The following is a 19464-nucleotide window of genomic DNA, read 5'->3' as shown; positions in this document are numbered from 1 at the left end:
ATCGTGGGCATGACCCAGATCCCCTTGGCAATCTTACTATCTCATTCAAGCTCATGAAGTGCAATGCACAAACTCTGAAAGCAGTATAATGGCTAAATCACTCGCATGTGAATCTCTAATAGTTTCTCTTTGTAGGCCATATGAAAGTCTAATAAGATGTGGGGAGAGCAGTTAAAACTAAAATATGTTTATTTTACCAGGTAAGGCCCACTGAGCTATATAGCTATTTACAGAAGCGACCTGGCCACAAATGATAGCCCAATGAAGTGGCTTATTGTGTGGAAATGTATAAAAGCCAAATACTCGAAACGTATGCCTCTAAATATGGAGGAAAAAAACAGAGGACCTTGAGAAAAACCCACACGACCACAAGGAGAGAGACATGCAAACTCCAAATATACAGGAATAAGGGTCGGGATCGAACCCACGCCCTCCTGTATGCCAGGTAAGGTAGTTAACATCTCGCTAGAGTGGTGCCCCTAACCTTTTCTAAGCGAGATGCATGCTTTCGCCTGGGCTGCCCTCCAAAAGAATTCAATAGGGCGAATGGCCTATAAAGGTGAACTTCAATGCTGTGTAAAAAAAGTGTGGGGAATGTATAGGCCAATACAGTATAATCCAACCAACTGCTACCTCATTGGAACCTCCTTTGCCAGTAGCAAAATATGATAATTGTTTATTTACCCTTATATCTGGCAACAAAACTGACACCTTTTTTACAAGGAGTCGTATTTGCGTTAACCACAATACCTGCAGTCAGAATGCAAACCAAAAACACAGCTCCGATAATGTATGCACTGTCCTTGGAATTGATTGGTCCACACCCGAGACAGTTTTTCTTAGAGCCTAGTCTCACATGGTGTTGGACCAGATGACGCCAAAAGGCGCACAACTCAAGGACAATGCACCATCAGATTATAAAAAAGGTGTCAGTTTTGTTGCCAGATAAAAGGGTAAAAAACTATTATCATATTTTGCTACTGGCAAAGGAGGTTCCAATGGTGTAAATGCTTACCCCGAGCTCTCATACTCTGATGGTGCATTGTCTTTGAGTTGTGCGCCTTTTGGCGTCATCTGGTCCAACACTATGTGAGACTAGGCTCTAAGAAAAAGCTGTCTCAGGTGTGGACCAATCAATTTCAAGGACAATGCATACATCATCGGAGTTGTTTTTTGTTTGCATTCTGACCGCAGGTATTGTGGTCACTGCAAACATGACTCCTTGTAAAAAAAGGTGTCAGTTTTGTTGCCAGATAAAAGGGTATAAAAACAATTATCAACTGCTACCTGTTTGCTGCGGGGGTAGAGATAGGGGGCATCAGCAGAACAGAATGGAACTGGGATGAGATCCGAGCCATGTTGTTGATCCTAGAATAGTCCAAGTGAACCACTGTTCCCACCTGCTAGTGGTCATGGATATGCAGCATCAAAGCTGGGTCGGTTCCAGTCATTGTTCTGCACTCTATGCGGAAGCGAGACATGTACCATGATGTTACATGATTGAACTAACTTCCTGGTCACGTTAGTATTTAAATACATCATTGTTCTTTACATCGAATGGGCTTACATAGTTTTTACATATGTAGTGTACTAATTCAGAGACACTAGTAGGAGGCACTGTCTCTTGTTTATTCCGGTCTTCACAGCCATAGGGAATAACTACATACCGGGTCAGGACAGCCAACACGCTTCCAGACCCACAGCTCGAAGAGGCGAAGACCACGACGACTGCAGCACGACGAGTTCCACTCAAGATGGCAGCAGCCCCGACTGTGAGTCGGAGCTCGCCTTTTATCCTCCCCAGCGTGGCCAGGCTCCGCCCTCGGCCACGCACCCTTCTGGATCCCCCAGAAGGCTCCGGGCTTCGCCCACGGGTCCAACTGGTATAACGGGGTGCTACCCCCAATCCCATTGTCTACCAGTCCCCAGCGCGACGCGCTCCAGTGAGTCATTCTACGTCACTACACATAGAATGCACATGCCAGTAATATGGCAATCCAGCAACATATGTTTAACAAGCCTGACTATCTTGATTTGAAGCTTTTGTGACTGCAGGAATCCATACTCTTTGGTTCTTTCGGTAAATCACGTAGGTAGAAATAAAACAAAATAAATCACGACGTTTCGATAGCAACACAAGCCATCGTCTTCAGCTAAAAATCGCGACAGCCGCAATATCTGCTGCGAGCAGCACGATGTCTGCTACCTTGTGAAGAGAAGCTGTTACCAGCAAGAGTTTTTTTAGTTTTTGAGAACAAAGGTAGCCGAAGTAGTGTGATTTATTTTGTTTTATTTCTACCTACGTGACTTACCGAAAGAACTAAAGAGTAAGCCTGACTATGCTGATTAGACCCAGAGTATGTAAACCAGTTCAGGGGTTGCTCACTTAAAGAAATGCTGATCGACAACATTGCTCTGGATATATAATAGGATGATGGACTAAAAATGTGTGTTTAATTATATGTGAAGAGACAGGCATCACATAATGAGTTTGTGTACATGCCGGTATTGGGTCATTATTGGGCTGGTGGAGCCCAATTCCCAGTGGAAACAATGCCAGATATGGTGCTGTTTCTACTGCCCTCTTGTCTTCCCACATTAAACTATATAGGTGCTCACTCACACAGCACTAACCGCCATAATGTGTCCTAACCAGTTTAACAAGAGTGGTAGCATATGTACGTCTTTTGCATATGCAGAGCTGTTCAGCAGCATAGTAGAAAAAAAGGCCCATGAGGGGTTAATGTTGCAATGTCAATGTTTATTTCCACTGACATTGAGGTTCCACACTGCTGAGCTGCCATTCCCTGTGGATCTTGGTCTGTTTACTAGCAAGCTTATCTTGGTCACATTTTGGAAACAAACACATTTTCCAGTTTATGAACCACCACCCTTAAGCCAACAACTTCGACGTTAGAACTGTGCACACAAGCGTAATGTTGTAGAAGCACAAAAGTTGCAAGATGCGATTGTCGAGAAGCACTCGTTAAAAGCCGCTTCATTTCAAAGGTGGTGTCGTAAGTAACAAAGTTCGCAGCTTGCAGACTGACAACTGTGCACTCATTGATAAGTGTGTATTGTGACGATGCCAGTATTAAAACTGTATCAGGTTTATGATTTATCCAAAAGGCTACCAAATCCATCATGGGTGCTGTGGTGGCGAGATGTTAACTACCTTGCCCGGTATGCATGCAGGAGTGTGTGGGTTCGATCCCAACCTTGATGCCTGTATTTTTGGAGTTTGCATATCTCTCTCCCCGTGGTCGTGTGGGGTTTACTCTGGGTCCTTCGGTTTTCCCCTCCACATTTTGAAATAAGCATAAGCCACTTCGACGAGCTATCATTTGTGGCCAGGTCACTGCTGAAAAAGAGCTATATAGCTCAGTGGGCCTTACCTGGTAAAATAACAACGGTTTAAATATATTTTTTAATTCCTGGGAGGCTAAACTAGGACATGGTGAGCTGATAGCCCTCCTCCATCAGCCCCATCCACACTTTTCCGTATCCAAGCTCAACCCAGTCACGAGCCCTGCCCATTATATAGTGACCTTGCTGTTTCCCATAAAATGAGATTTTTTTTATATCGCAAATCTGTACAAAAAACGTCACGTGTAATGAATTAGAATTTCAAATTTTCACAACGAAATGTCAAGATCTTGTCATTTGATATACAGCTTATGCAGTATTTGTATATGTGGATGAAGGAGATTGTATCTACAAATTTTTATGATCGCCGACTGAATATATATGAAACTCCTTACGGGAAAAAAAGATAAAAAAAGGGCTCAAATGTATAAAATGTTTGAGTAGTTGTGTTTTATAGTGGCCAGAATGTTAACTCCTGCATTTTGTCACAGACTGAGAGGAGGCACTTTGTGGACATATGTATACAGTGCTGCATTGAATTCGTGTATGTTTGCGCACATGTGGTAAAATAAATATTAAACACTCATCTTTTATTTACGTAGGCTCACAAATAGAAACGTGAGGTTACTTTATTTTTTTGCAAGTGGAAAGAGTGTTACATGGCGTTGGATTAGTTTTGGGTCATCCACAGTTTATTGGTCAGTTTTCAAAAAATGTCGTAGCATAATATGAAATTGTCTTGAATAAACCAGGACTGATTACATCCATTAAGTATTTTTTAAATACATAAATCCTTCAAGATCCCAACAGCTAATGGACCTTGAATTCAGACAAAAACAAATATCTTTAGTATGCATCATTGTACAGCATACATACTTAATACACACGAAGGCTTAAAACGCAAGTACATCTTAAACAATTCAATGCACATATAACATTGTTTTCAGTCATCCATACCAGTTGTGTATGCACAGAGTTTGGCTTATTTTAAATGGCAATTACCCACCGTTTGCGCATATTTTCGTTGACAAATCTGCTTACTGATAACTGTCCAGCAGCATATTAGCCAAGGCAATGCTTTTAGAACTGATTTGCTAAAAGTCAAGTCAGATATCCTGATCTGGTCAGTTCAGCTAACATTGCTCAAAGAGCCATTAGTTAATACCTCATTCGCTGGCATGCTGCCTCTGTTTTCTTGAACACTAACAGTTATTACATTTCTTGCAAATTGTTTTACTCGATGAGGACTCATATAGTATGCCTTGAGATTGGCATGTAATAGACAGATGATTCTGTGCATTCAGAAAATGGTTATCTTCATGTTACTTCTCAAAAAATGCCACATTGTTGTGTAATACCCATACTGTATTCGTGTTTTTCTTCAATCGGGAGCATGCTGATGTCAACAACTAGAATTGTGGTGGCTCACTTAAGGTGTACATTTTCTGCAACATCCAAAGTATTTTTACAGCAATGATACGAGAGAATTGGAGTCTTGGGAAAAACAGCCATAAACTGGAAAATGTAGCCGCCTTGTTTTAATTGAATTCATTCCCTTCACTCTTTCTTATTTGCCTCATTACTTCGTTACCACTATACCATGGAGTACTATCATTTTGTATGTTCCTTTACTGTGCCTCGTTTTTATCAATACAATACTTTAAAAAGTCTTAATTCCAGGCTTCTGTAGATTTGCTTTGCATATAATGTTTGAATAATGTGTAAAAAAAAAGATGTAGCTGTAGCTGGCTTGATATTGTCGTGATGAAAATTCAACAGCTCAAACTCAGTAACAAACAGATGGGGAAGTGACCTTGTATTTTATTTATATCTTGATTAAGTCAAACCTGCATTTTGACGATGCACCACAGTTGCAAATGCCCCGATATTATACATTCCCATTGACACAGTTGCTAAGGCTTTGTTGTCGAGAGACTAAAGAAACGGAAGGAAAGAACATCTGATTAAAGGAAAAATATTCACGGGCATGCCTTGAAGACTTGTTAGAGCAGATTGCACAGGAGCTGATTAGTAGCACTGGTGTCATGAGCAGAAAGTGCACATTACGGTATGTATATATATACTGTACTGAATACATATGTGTGAAACAAGTAAGATTAGAAAAATAATAGATGACGATTGCCTGTGTTGCGATCGAAACGTCGTGATCTATTAATTTTCTCTCTACGTGATTTTACCGAAAGACCCAAAGAGTATGAATTCCTGCAGTCACGAAAGCTTCAAGTCAAGAAGTAAGATTAGCTCAGTCAGTCCAGGTCTGCTCTTAACTTGCTCAAGATGTACGGCCATACAGCGCCCTTGCTGTCGCATGTTGCCGAGGGGGTCAGTAGCTGCGATGCAAACATGTGAATACATCAATAAATCCCACGCAGGATTTTTAATCATATACATTTGAAAATGCATGTATAAGCTTTATATCAAATGACATCGCACTTGGCTGCACTTGGGCTACGCGTGACATCCAGGCTGCAGGATTACTCCTCTACAGCATGGTTCTGTCTAGGCCTGTTGACAAAGCCATTGCTAAGGTGACACATGCACGTACGTTTGTATCTCAGCTAGTGACCGCCTCATCAGCAAATGCAGCAAGAAAAGGGGTACTGTGTGCATTGCAGACACTTTGTTTCAGTGGCCTGGGTGCTTGCAATGCAGGGTTTGGTTCTGTTTATTGTCGTAAATCCGAAAGAGGGGTGTATGTACACCTTCGAGGCTCAAGAACTCCTATTATCGGCATTCCAGTGTGAAAAGCAGTGCAGAACAAGTCATCCTGGCAGCCAGCCAGTCAGTCAGCCTGGCCACCCTAAATCTTTACACAGACAGGCTGCATCAAAAGCGCCTAAACATTTATTTAATAAATACTTCAGACGCGTAAATAAATATGTACAGTCATTACCTCATACCATTCATCAATAGACTTCACAATATGTATTAATCTCAAGGCTTTCAATAACATCAGTATTAAATGTCAATACATTTTAACATGTAGGCTTTCGAGACCAATATCATCAATAATTATACAAGTTTCGATTTAAAGCTTTCGTGACTGCAGGGATTCATCTTCGTGGTTCTTTCGGTAAAGTCACGTAGAAGGGAAGTAATAAAATAATAAAAATAAAACATAATAAAATAATTCTCACGACGTTTCGGCTGCTTGCGTTGTGGCCGAAACGTCGTGAGAATTATTTTATTATGTTTTATTTTTATTATTTTATTACTTCCCTTCTACGTGACTTTACCGAAAGAACCAAGAAGAATTATACAAGTGTTTTGGGTTAGATCGCGTAAATATATAAATGTGTCGGTAAACCCACCACCACCCAGCTAATTGTAATTACTGGCGAAACGTCGTACTCGGATTGTAAATGTTGCGGCTTTGCTCTCCAACACACTGGTGTGCTGTACTAGTAACGAATTGGCATGTTCTGTTTAGGTGATAAACCTTACTTATTGGCTGTGTCGGGTGGTGGCGGTTTTAAAGACACATCTATATATTTACGCGATCTAAATGTATTTTAACCATGTTTCGCTCCATTTTTTTGTGACTGCAAAGAAGATAACATTGTAACAAAAATTTAATCGTTCTGATGAAATTACATTTTCCATTTGATACAACACAAGTGGACCTTGTTGGCCATAAAATATATGACTGCTTCACAAATCCTGAGGTATTTGGCACCAATATTAAAACAAATGTTTGCACTGGGGTGGGGTTTAGTTGCATTTGATGATGTTGCATTTTGGAGTATGCTTATTGCAGTTCTTTATGACCTCGTATTTGTATTGTGCTGCGTTGTCTACCAAGTGGGGTGGGGAGGCTGAGAGGTTGGGCTTTACACAGTGTTGACATTTGCGCGTCTAACCCTGCGTGCACGTGAGCGTCCGCACACGTGTCTTTGTGAGATGACGAATAATAGCATGCTGACACAGAGAGTCAATTCCACAGGTGAACCTGAAAAGCCTGTGGCCTCAATAACACTCTTAAATTCCCTACACGGAGACTGGCTATCTTCAGGGCCCCTTGTTCCACCCATTAACAAAAGAAAAGCAAGGGGCCTTTTGGCAATTCCCTCTCCCTCATTCAGGGGAGGCTTTGTATCGAAGCACATGTACGAATATCAGTTATTATTTTTACATTATATTACAATTCCTTTTAAACATGTTTCAGTATTGCATACAATTTTAATAATGAAGTTGTGTTTGTCTGGAAATGTGTTTCGAAATGAATTGAACTGAACTGAGATGGTGCTCGCAAAAAGTTTACGTTTTGTATGTTCATACATTTCGTTGCACCTCGTTGCTCCAATTGGAAGTTGGGAAAAACCCTAAAATATGCTTATCCGTTTATTAATCCACTGCCATATTAAAACCTCCCCACACACTTTGGTCTTGGGGGTTGTTTGACCATACTTCGCCACACTCGTCAATTTTGGTGTGTACAGGAAACATTTTACGAGTATTTCCTTGCTAGCTTTTCACTCATCAAGAAATTGAAAACATTCCAGAAAAAAACAAGCGTTGCTGTATTATATAGCATGAGAAATGTTGCCATTTCTCAAGGAGAGGCTAATATCAGTCTTTGTGGTTACTGTAATTTAATGCATGCCATTTTTTTTACATAACGCAATTTGTAGCATCGAAAGATGCATGCTGAGAAATACATCGAGAGACAAACAGAGAAGCACATGGATTAGGGAATATAATCAGGTTCAAGACATGGCCTTGGGAATGACGTCGCTAGGAAGGGATTATGGCTGGTTGTCAAGACTAACGACGGGAGTAGCAAAGAGTAGAGGGAACGCTGTTGATAGCACGTCCCACCACAGAGATGGAGTGATGAAATCAGCTCGTGTACAGATCCTGGGTGAATTGTTACATCGCAGGGCAGAAAGATAGCAGTAGCTCGAGGAAGCTTTCATCCAGCAGTGGATTGATGACTGATGGTGTATGACGGTTCACTCTGAGCTATTAATGGAAGGACAAACATTACCTGATATAGCCCACTAAATATGTTCACAAGTAAATAACAACACATAAATAAAATGTGCAGATTTGAGAGCATAACGTGTTTTATTGCCTCCAAAATCCCCGTGTCAGCAGAATGAATAATTATGGGTTAATTCCACCATGTGATTAGCAGTACCTGAAGGACCCCCAAGAGAAAACCAGTGCACTTAATAGCTCCACTTGCGCTGAATGACAGCTCAGAGGAAAACGGTTTAGTGAGGGGCAAAGGGGTTTGTGTTACCATATGCCTTATTTAACAATTTTGGGCACATGTGTCTCTTGGGGACTGAATAGACATGAATAATATTTACTTAATATGCTGGGAGTTAGTTTTGGGGTGGAAAAAACTCATGCAGAACTGAGACCTGGAAAATGAAAGTGTCTTCTTTGTAGAATTGAATCATGCTGACAGCTATAAGACATAAGTGTAATCAACTCAGTGCAGTGTTTAACCTGAGAAAGGAAAATACTTGAGAGCGAAAAAAAATTTTTTTTTTTAGAATGAGCTTTGATCCCCACTCGGGCTGTATTTATTGAGGATTTGTCCTTTTTTAAAGTCAGTCGTAAGTAAAATATATAATTGGTGAAAAATATAATTTTCCTTTTAAGGCAGTGTTATTGAGAAATATGGTGTACAGTTTTGTATATTTGCTTTTGGCCCACTGCCAATGTAATATCACCAAACAATTTGTTATCTTATCTGTTTTAAGCTTGCGGAAGACTATTTTCTGAATCTCATAGTCATGTTTAGTTGATATGGCAGCCAATTAAGGAAGTCACTATGTACATTACTATTCACAGGACAATTACATTTTAATATGCCAATCGTATTTGTCAAAGGGACGGGTACAAAAATGTAACAATGTAAGAATTGAGAACGAACACATAGAAAACCTGTTTTTATTGTAACTTTTGAATTGCTACACTGAAAATGTACAAGTTAAATTATGCTACATGAAGGAGCTAAAAAAGTACGAGGTCAAAACCAAACCAGTTGAAAATATCACAAATACAAGCAATTGCTGCAACGTGATCCTATTTCCTCTTTTCCCACAACTCTCATTGGAACTGACAGCATTGCAGCTGAGCATTTGTAATATAACAGCTCATTTCAACCATAGCCTCGCACAAACCCATTTAATACAAGACCGTTTTCCAGCAAAAGGTGAGTCATTAGAATCCGCACTGAAGAGATCTGACAAAAGTGTTCTTAGGAACGAGGATTAAAGGAGGTGATTTTTAAGACAGGGCTCTTTGCCTGGCCATGGTTGTGGCTTTGCTTATTTTGCATCCCACTGTGCCATACGTAAAAGCCCTCACTGCAGCAGGACAGATCAGCTTTTCTTGGGCTTGGCCTCATTTCATTGTGCTGCTCGGCATGGGGCAAAGAAATTGCCGTCAGCAAGTCATTGCAGACTCCAGTAATGAATGGTCTGTTGGGCTTTTTTCTAGAATATTTATTTTGTTCCAAATCAGCACTGGCCTTTTGTCCTATAGTTATGGTCTCTCAGAGGTTATTGGGGTGGTGTTGGGATGAGAGGTCTCACAGAGGTGTGGGGGAGGGGCGACGGCCTTTTAGTGCCTGCAATTGCTCTGTAAACTCTCTCTTGGCTTAGCAAAATATTTGTAGACTGTTTGCTGTACCCCTCCACAGTGCTCTATGCCCTGCTTTTCTGGAACATAAGATTTGCCTGTTGGTTTCTCAAGCTGCCTAATGGAAGGGTTAAAGTTATTATTGCCAACAAGTTATACTGTCACAATATGCATTGATAAATTATAACATGAATATGTACGCTGCAATCCAAAGTACGAATATAATTGTGTTTCTTTGGTTAACTGGTCGAGTTGCATTGCAAACCTTAATTATTCTAAGTAAAAATGGGGCAACAACAATGCAGAGCAGAGGGAAATTGGAGACAAATGCACAGATAAGGGTTGGGCAGTTGTAAATCTTCTTTAACAGATGCTTTTCAAACGAGATACTTGAGCTCGTACTGTTTACGTGTATGGAATATAAAAAAAAGACTGAAACATCACAGTCGTTTGATTTAATTCAAGATTCTCATGTTTTCCAAAAAAAATGCACTTTACCTGTCATACCATCTGCATGAAGTGTCAGTGTCCACGGGCGTTACATTCATAGCCCTTGCATAGCCAAACATCGTTGATGATTCGATTTTATTCTTTTTCAATCCACACCGCCCACCACCCCCACAACCCTTATTAACTCTTGTATTGGCCTAAATAAAATGTTGCATTGGTCATCCTTCAGTTTTCTAGAATAATTGTTCTTAAAATGGGAATTTGTCAGTGACTGGCAAAGGTTTGCACCCTGCAGGCGTAACAGAGACCAGAGGAGAATAAAAAACAACTGCAGCTTTGTGCAGTGCACTCTGTCAATCCATAGGTTCTGGGATTCCGCAATTGTAACCAATGCTTGAAATGTAGCGCTAGTGTTAGCTGTGAGTACAGGTAGATATTGTATACCAAATAATGTGCTTAAATGTTAATTCCTTACTAAAGAAGGCAATATTGTGGTATTACAAAGGAAGTTTGTAAATGGCCATTTTTAAACATACACATTTGAGTATAATGATGCATTGATTCATCAATTAATATTCTTAAGCTGTTGATATAGCCATCAAATCACGTGTGCAAGAATTAATGTTTTTTTTAAATTTCCTTTCGTTGTATGTACTGTACTGTGTTCACAAGACCACTGGCTGCTGCATTCACACTTTTAAAATAAATACATCTATTTTTGAATCACAGCTTGACCATGATTCATAGTTTATAAAATGTCTCTCCTGTCCATATACTGTACTGTACATCAATGTTGTTTGTGTTTATTTCTCAGGTAGCAAAACTGGTTCCCTGGTGCAACATAACTTAAAAAAAATATTTAAATAACGCACATCAGTTTCTGCACTGGCATACTGTTATAATTGAACGAAGCTGTGTGTGGTAAGTTGTTTAAAGTAACTGCAAGCCAGTTAGTACTGTAAAATATTTGAACTGATTGAGACTAGGGATGAAGAAAAAGTATTTCAATGAAAATAAAATTGGCTCCGTCGTTACCTGTATGGAGATAGAAACCATAAACGAGGACACACATGTTTATGACTAGCAGTAGAATGCACTACATGCTTGGATTTCATATCACACCTTCATTCCCATTTATTTGGACCATGTTAAAATATCAAAGGAAATCTGCTTTCGGGTAATTGAGAACAATTAAACAATTAATGGAGTGCATATCGAAAAGTCCCACAACTCTCATTGAATGCAAAGTAGTAATACTAGATTACTTGAATCTGGGTCAGTTTATGGGTCAATCTTCCTTTGTACATAAACTGGCAAACATTTACAGATACAATACTGGATCTGTTGTAGTTCTGAGAACTGAGGGAAAACATGTTGAGTCATTTAGGAGTGAGGGACTTTTTATGATTTGAGCAAACACATAATTTGGTTTAGTTTAACAGTCATGGGGACATTTAAGGACAGTCATGCACTTTTTTTAGCCAGGTATATGTTTCAGGATTGTAATATAAATGCAGTGGAAACCCAACAGTAATTTACTGCATAAACACATTCCTGCGGAGGGAGCTGGTAGGAACGTTGGGTTGCTCGGTCAATGGCCAGGGTCAACGGCGGCGTGGTGTATTCCGCAAATATGCCCGACTGTGAGGGCGGGCACAAGCCGGCGTGAGTAGGTTAAACGTTGAGTTTTATAAGGGCACCACGGGGTGACCAGCCCCCCACCCAGCCCTACCCTCCCCACCCAGCCCCTCCCCACCCTCCCCACCCCACCCAGCCCCTCCCCACCATCCCCACCCAGCCCCTCCCCACCCTCCCCACCCCACCCAGCCCCACCCTCCCCACCCAGCCCCTCCCCACCCACCCCACCCAGCACCTCCCTCCCCACCCAGCCCCTCCCTGCACGATGGACGGACGGACACAATAATCCCCTGTGGGCTGGTGTAACCAGGTGGTTCCTACCAGTATAATTTACTACTATATTTACCCAGAATGTCAGTGTGTAATGCGCGTGACGTCACTCCACGTCGACCAGCCTCCCTCGTTAATAATCATGAACAGGTTATGTCCTCCACATGGACCCGCCCCTCATTAATAGTCATAATCAGGTGACGTCACTCCGCATAGAGAACCCCCCCCCCCCTCATTAATAGTCATAATCAGGTGACGTTAGCATAGAGAACCCCCCCCCTCATTAATAATAATGAGCGGGTGACGTCACTCCACATGGGGGGCCGAGGTGCCCCCCCCCCCCCCTCAGCGTCAACTTATAACCCTCACTACAAAGGCAGAACCCTCACGTCACACGATCTCTGCTATTGAGACATCAAAGTAAAAAGGACGTCATGATGAACAAGGGATTATAACTTAAAATGCAATAGGTCTGTGTCACCGCGGCCTTACAAATTGCACACGAATTGATGCAATGAATATCACGTCGCGGTCTGCTTTTCGCTTGCAAGTTTCAGATTTACTGCAATACACCCGTCCTTGGACAGGCAAAATGCGAGTTAATAGAGAATGTACAGTGCCGTATTTAAATAATGTAGGAGAGTAGAAGAACAGTGCTTAGTGCACTGCGCTATGGACCCTGTGCACCTATTTCAATTTCCAGCCACAGATAATATCAATTTCGAGTGATATCTGAACCAAGCCTCGGCCCCCAACTTCGCGGTCTTGTATTGACCAGCGTGGTGAAGTATGGCCAAAAAATCCCTGTGATCGACATGGCGTGGCCTTCAGCCAGCTGTGGATTAACTAGAGGCTCTAAATTATTTAACATTCCTTGCAATTGAAATAATACTGCATTTAAAATTCTGAAAATGTAAAAAGTAATGATTAATATTTAATCCAGGAGATACATTTTAAAGAAGCTGTTCGTTTAGATGCCTTTCAATCTATCACTTTAGAGAGCTTGGATAAGAACATTTAGGTGAAAAAGTGATATCATTTGAAGCGCCCAGTGTGAAAGGAATACAATAAAATACATTGTGTAACATAGCCCTTTGTTTGGATTGATTTGCAGACAAATCAAGGGTACATGTATTATATTTGAAGAACGCTGTGCGAGGCTTGTGTAACATAATATGCACCAGTTACTGAACGTTCTACAATGAACGCCCATTTTAAAAAGTTTATGGGTCATGAAGGGGACACTTAGCCCATCAGTTGGCTGCACCATGGCTTAAAGGCCAGATTCACACGAACATTACTTCTCACGTAAATTATTGACTGTACAATCCATTTTAACCCATGTAAAGTAGAATTATGTACGCCTTATAGCTCTATACAATTTAACTGATGCTACCATAATGTACGATTAAATTACTGCATGGTCTCCTACGTTGTCCATTGAACCAAAATTACACTAATATTGAGTTACCATAGATCATTAAAAGCATACAAACTTATATTTAGGTATTATATTATTAAACTGCTTTAAATGGCTGATGTTTACGTCCCAAGTAAAGAAATGTAAATATTTTCCAAGTTTCAACAACACTTGTAAATAGGGTATTTTCATAGGATGCATTCCTCGTTTCAGATTATATCTGAGGCTTAAATAACCATGCAAAACAAAACACATCAGTATTAATATGCATGTGGTTATGAAGTTTACATCACATAATATAGACCATCTGTAATGTACTCTCATACCGAGTTTTGCAACAGCTGAAACATGCACGAGAACCCTCCTTTAATTTAATGAACACCATAAAGCTCTGGCACTGTTATTTCTGAGGCCTGGACGTTTGTGTGTGATTCATTCATGTGCACAAGCCTATAAGATTTGGCTCCCTGACTTACATCGGCAACTAACGTTATAGCCTGAAAGCAATGCGTCTTCTCAAGAATGCTTTCGGGAACCTGTTTCTCCAGCAGTGGAAATTTCCAGTTAGGTGGGTGGGGGGAGAAACGTGCAATTTTCTCTTCATGAACTGACATGGAAGCACACAAAATGGCCAAAGCCTTTTACAGAAAATTTTATACCTGGCACGAAACGGGGTGCGACTGATTTTCAAAAATGACAAATTCTGCAAGACATTTTCGGAAACCGTGTCAGTGTAGGGGTTTCAGTTTGATGAATCACTGGACAAGGAGACAAAGTATGTTGCCTTAGCATCAGCACTGTAAAATGCCTTGTCTTTTACGAGCTCATGTAAACTTACAGAGCTGAATAAGCCAGTACTTTAGGCGTGGGTATGGGGCATGTCAGGTTTTATGGCCCAACAGGGAATGCTTGAAGTAAAGCAGCTTCCACAATTTAATACTGTTGGATGGAAGGTGGGGGAGGGGTTAACTGAGTTGGGGTTGATTGAGGTGGGGAGGACAAGGGATAAGAAGATGATTGTAGGGGGAGGGGTAGAGGTAAGAGGGCATGCAGAACCATTCCTTAAATTAAACTGTGGGAGCTTGGCGTTGCATCATGTAGGGGCAGTGTCCGGGAGGGTGAAGGGAGAAGGGTGGGAAAGTTGGGGAAGGGGGGATAAGGTCGGAGTGGAGAATAGGGAATGAGTGAAGGAAACATATACCCCAAGCCTGATGGCTCTTTCTTTTGTTTTATTAAAAGAACACAATAGCTCCGTTTTTGTGTAATAGTACTTACAGGATTTAGTAATTACGCCTACGTTATTTGTGAGAAAGGCTCTTATCCTTCGTAAATCATTACCAAACTTTTAGTTTAATGTTGTTGTTATCAGTGTGAATTATGGAGTGCTGTATTATTGATATGCATAGTACTGTATATTGTTTCAGTGTTTTGCAAACGAATGCGGTTCGATGATTAAGTTACACTTAGCTTTAATGTATTTGAAGGCTGTTTCTGCTTGAAAAATAAGTATTTGGTCGATGTTCATTTGTAACGTTTCCATGGAAGTATGTATTGTTCATTGTATTATCCAAGCCAGCAATAGTTAACCGTTTTACCTAACGTTGCCTGGTTTGGGGAAATCACCAAAAGTAAACTGTGTGCAAAGAATAATGGCTGTAAATGGAACAGTAAAGAACACTGGCAATAAAAGAACGGTGATCTATGCGTTTAGTAAAAAAAACACCCAAAGCCGTAAAGCATTTTTATAGGGCTGAGAAGAAATCCAGTTCTGTCGCATTCACATTGCCAATTAGGAATTGTTTAACCCTGGAGGCCCACTAATGGTTACAAAGGCTGATTAGTTTCATTGTGTACAATTGAATATAATCCTTCAGCTTAGCCAACCAGGGGTGTGTGTGTGTGGGTCACACAGCTCCACTGCTTTCCAGTTGTCCGGCCACAGCTGTGTCCACAAAGGCCTCGTGCTTAAGGGTGGTGGTGATGGGTGGGTGGTGATGGGTGGGTTGGGATGGGTGGGTGGGCCCTCTTTTGCCGGAGGCGTGACCACTCGCCTCTCTCTCTCTCCCGTGGCCTTTGCTCCCGAGGTGATGTCACATCGCAGCTCGTGGATTGGCCGCAAGTTCCCCCCCCAAAGGGGGCGTGTATATCGTAACGAGGTGGAGGGGGTGGGGGTGGTGGTGTAGGGGGGGAGGAGGAGGAGGCGTCAACTTTCCGACGCTCAAATAGCCTCGCGACTGTCCCCACCCCTAGCAGAGCCGCACTCCCCAACTCGTGCGTTCGTGAGTGGTTTGCTGCTGCTGCTGTGTATTGGCTGGCAATAATAAAGTTGAATTTTTTTGTCAGCATTTAGTCAGGCAAGTGGGTTGTTGTTGTTGTTCCTCTTCATAGTTATGAAAGGGCTGCTGTGCATGTGAAGCCACCTCTGTCGTTGAATGGGATTTTTTTCTGGTTGAAATAATTTCACTTTCAGGTGTATAAAGTTTATGTTGTGCCGTCGTGGTTGGGCAACTTTGAATGGTGAAATCTTATCGGCAATAAAAGGAGGCGAGCGTGGTTTTGCGATTCATGTGACGAGTGAAGGAGGGAACGCGCTCACAAGTTCCCATAAAGACTACAACAACCCAGGCTTGCCTTGAAGCTTGGTAATGACTTTAGAAACGAAAACTTCCGCAGACTCCGTTTCTCCCACGAAACTCTCCAAGCCCGGATCTATGGGGTCCTTGTCCTCACCTTCCAAGACACCCGCTTGGCAAACAGACATCCCGAACGTGGCGCTTTGCCCGTACGATTGCAGGGCATGCGAATCCAGCAAGAAGCAGCAGCTCAGGCTGGTAGGTAACCTAACGACTTCACCACCATCACCACCATCACCACCATCTCTAAGATGCCTTTATTCTATTTGGCTTCGCTTCATTTGCTAAAGTTATTGCGGCGCGCGTTTAATAATTTACATGTTCACTTTGCACAATAGGGGCATTGTAAAGTGATGTCTGCAGGTGCCATAAATATATATTTCCAGTATATCTCTCGCTTTGCTTGGTACGTACTGTCGATTTGTATTGATCCGGATCCGTTTGATCCCTGTGTGTGTGTGGTGGGAGTCAAGGACTTTGAGGTTGGGAACGCCGTTGAGAAGGTGTTGAAATGCATCTGGTTATAATGGATGTTGTGTCTTTGTATATCGATATGCGGACCTTCTTGCAAACGAGTACGTAAGCTGCTATCACATTTTGTGTATTTGGTGGTCGAGCTTTTACTTGAAAGGCAGTCGGGTTTTTTTTTAATACAGCTGTGGGCATTGAGTAAAATGCATCGTGGCTCTTTGAAGAGACGTACAGACGAGAGAGTTATAATTTAATGAGTAAAAATATTATAGACCATCATAATTTTAGGGTTTTAAGCATACAGTGTTTTTTTTTTGGGGGGGGGGTGGGGGGGGGCATTGTTTTAAACCAACAATAGCTTTGCCATATTCGTGTGTGCGGTTCAGTAAACGCATTGAGCCCACTGCATTTTAGTTTATCGTCTTCAATACTTTGACAGGACCTTGTCATTCGAATGAGTTGCTGAGTGACAGCCAAGTGAACGGTCCTTCGAGAACCTTCGCCGCGGAGATGACTCGGCTGGGAAGCGGATTGATTGTAAAGTTAACGTCGCAGGACTCAGACTCGTGGTGTTGATATCTTGGGAAGGCTTTTAACAAGTGGATTAACACGTTTATAGTAATGAACACATACGGTACCCACGGTATTTTGGTTTTTATTTTACCCCATTCTGACACCGATTGTGATGTTGGCGTTTTGAGACGAGGGAATATTCAACATCGGGAGGGTTTAATCGCAGGCAGCTGCCTGCGATTTTAACTTGGGGCTCTCTTGTGTGGTGTCTGCTCGGTGCTCTAACCACTTAGCCGCCTGGTAATTGTAAATATTTATCTCCCCCTTTCATTGAACCTTACAGCATCTGGTAGTTTTTCACATTGACGTGTGGACGTGTTGTGTGCCAGTGTCTTGTAGCATCGCGGTCATGTGAATTGTGTGCTGTGTGACGAGGTGTTCTTACAGAATACATTGTATTCTTACCAGCGCATGAGATGTCTTGTGTAATAGTGAATTCCTACACAGGGATGGTGCCGTAGTGTAAATGGTTAGTAATCCAGAGGTCCCGCCGGTATTATTCCATTGGCCAGCGCACCAATTGAAGCGATGGGAAAGTTTTCGAAAATCCATCCAATATAATTTAGTAGCCCACAGTTAGTCAATTGGCAGATCGCACGTGGTGTGTAGTAAAGCGTTGGTAAGACGTCTGGCACATGTGGAAGAGCCAGTGCCGGATTATCCTAGTAGCTAAAGTAGTTACATATGCTACGGGGCCCGCGCTAAATGCTTTGAAGCTATCAATTCCGGTTCAGCGATTCTGCACTTGCTCTATTACTCTAGTACTATACCGCCTTCAACTTTTATGAACGACTGGGTGTTTAAGGTTAGCGATTTGTCGTATTCTCTGGCTGTATAGCAAATGAAAAAATACAATTACTTTACTATGCAAGTAAGAAAAATTGTGTTTTAATATTTGTGTTTTTTATTTAGGGCCCCTTTATAACATATGCTACAGGCCCTGCACTAGTTTAATCCGGCACTGAGAAGAGCCCACCAAATTTCTCGAGTGGGGGAGGCCCTTCTGCCCGCAGTTGGTGTGAGCAAGAAAAATACAACGCCTCCTCCTTTTTCCTCCTAACTTTCCAAATGGCCCCGTGTGTGTGCGCGCGTGTGCTTTTTATGATTACCAGGTGGTCAAACTGTTCAGCGAGGATGGCACGAGCAGGTCACTGGAGATACCGGCGGGGACGAGTGCGCGTGACGTTTGCCAGTCGCTGATCCTCAAGAACAACTGCGTGGACGACAACAGCTGGGCACTCATAGAGCACCTCCCTCATCTCAGCCTGGGTATGTGCAAAATAATGATCGCTATATTTGTCATTTTGACGTCCTTTGTATACAAAACCCCACTCCTCTCTCCTTTTGCTATTCTTCAGCAATGTCTCTAATTTGGCACAAGTCTGTTCGTTATAATGATAGTCTTGTACCTGTATCTACAAACAGTAAAACGACTACAGTGAAATAATAAAGATGGCCTTTCCATTTCATAGTTGACACGTTGAACATTTAGCCTGGCTTTTCCTATAGAATGCATTTTTTTGGCATCACTTCTTCCACAGGATGGCCAGGCAAAGGTTATCTGTCCAATTTATGAGTGCTAGAAAAGTAAGTGTACAGTGAAGAGAAGAAACGTAAGAATGCACAAGAGAAAATAATTCATTCTTTGAAGTTTTTGTAGATGATACTGGTTTTGCTCATTTAGTTTCAACTATTATCATCCACCATACACAATCAACTGCTGGATGAAGGCCTCCCCAATTTAGGTGTTTTATTTTTCAATGCACGTGAATAAGTACATGGTGAAAATGTGTTATTTTCATCGTCTGACGAGTAATTATTTACTTTGTACTCATGGGTGGTTGTTCTTGACACATTAGAGAGGACGTTGGAAGACCATGAACTTGTGGCGCAAGTTCAATCAACATGGGGCATTGACTGTGACAACAAGCTTTTCTTCAGAAAGAATTACGCAAAATACGAATTCTTCAAGAACCCATTGGTAAGGAAAACTGCCGATGTACTTCAAATAAGTTACAACATCGC

General features: G+C 41.7%; 1 protein-coding gene across 6 annotated transcripts in view; it reads left to right on the top strand.

The window, feature by feature from the left end:
• Positions 1-19464, top strand: part of LOC144726373 (growth factor receptor-bound protein 14-like) — a 134484-nt gene that overhangs the window by 102542 nt on the left and 12478 nt on the right. For 5 of the 6 annotated variants that reach the window (XM_078605034.1, XM_078605043.1, XM_078605053.1 and 2 more), the window contains 2 exons: positions 18552-18708; positions 19299-19420. In XM_078605034.1, coding sequence (XP_078461160.1) covers positions 18552-18708; positions 19299-19420 — 279 coding nt within the window. Of the gene's footprint in view, positions 1-15976; positions 16594-18551; positions 18709-19298; positions 19421-19464 lie in introns of those variants that run through there. The other variant, XM_078605069.1, reaches the window with a different exon arrangement.

This window comes from Lampetra planeri, chromosome 2 (assembly GCF_965212315.1).
Source record: "Lampetra planeri chromosome 2, kcLamPlan1.2.h2, whole genome shotgun sequence".
Lineage (NCBI taxonomy): Eukaryota > Metazoa > Chordata > Hyperoartia > Petromyzontiformes > Petromyzontidae > Lampetra > Lampetra planeri.
The sequence above is the reverse complement of the archived record's forward strand: the minus strand, read 5'-3'. Positions and strand labels throughout refer to the sequence as shown.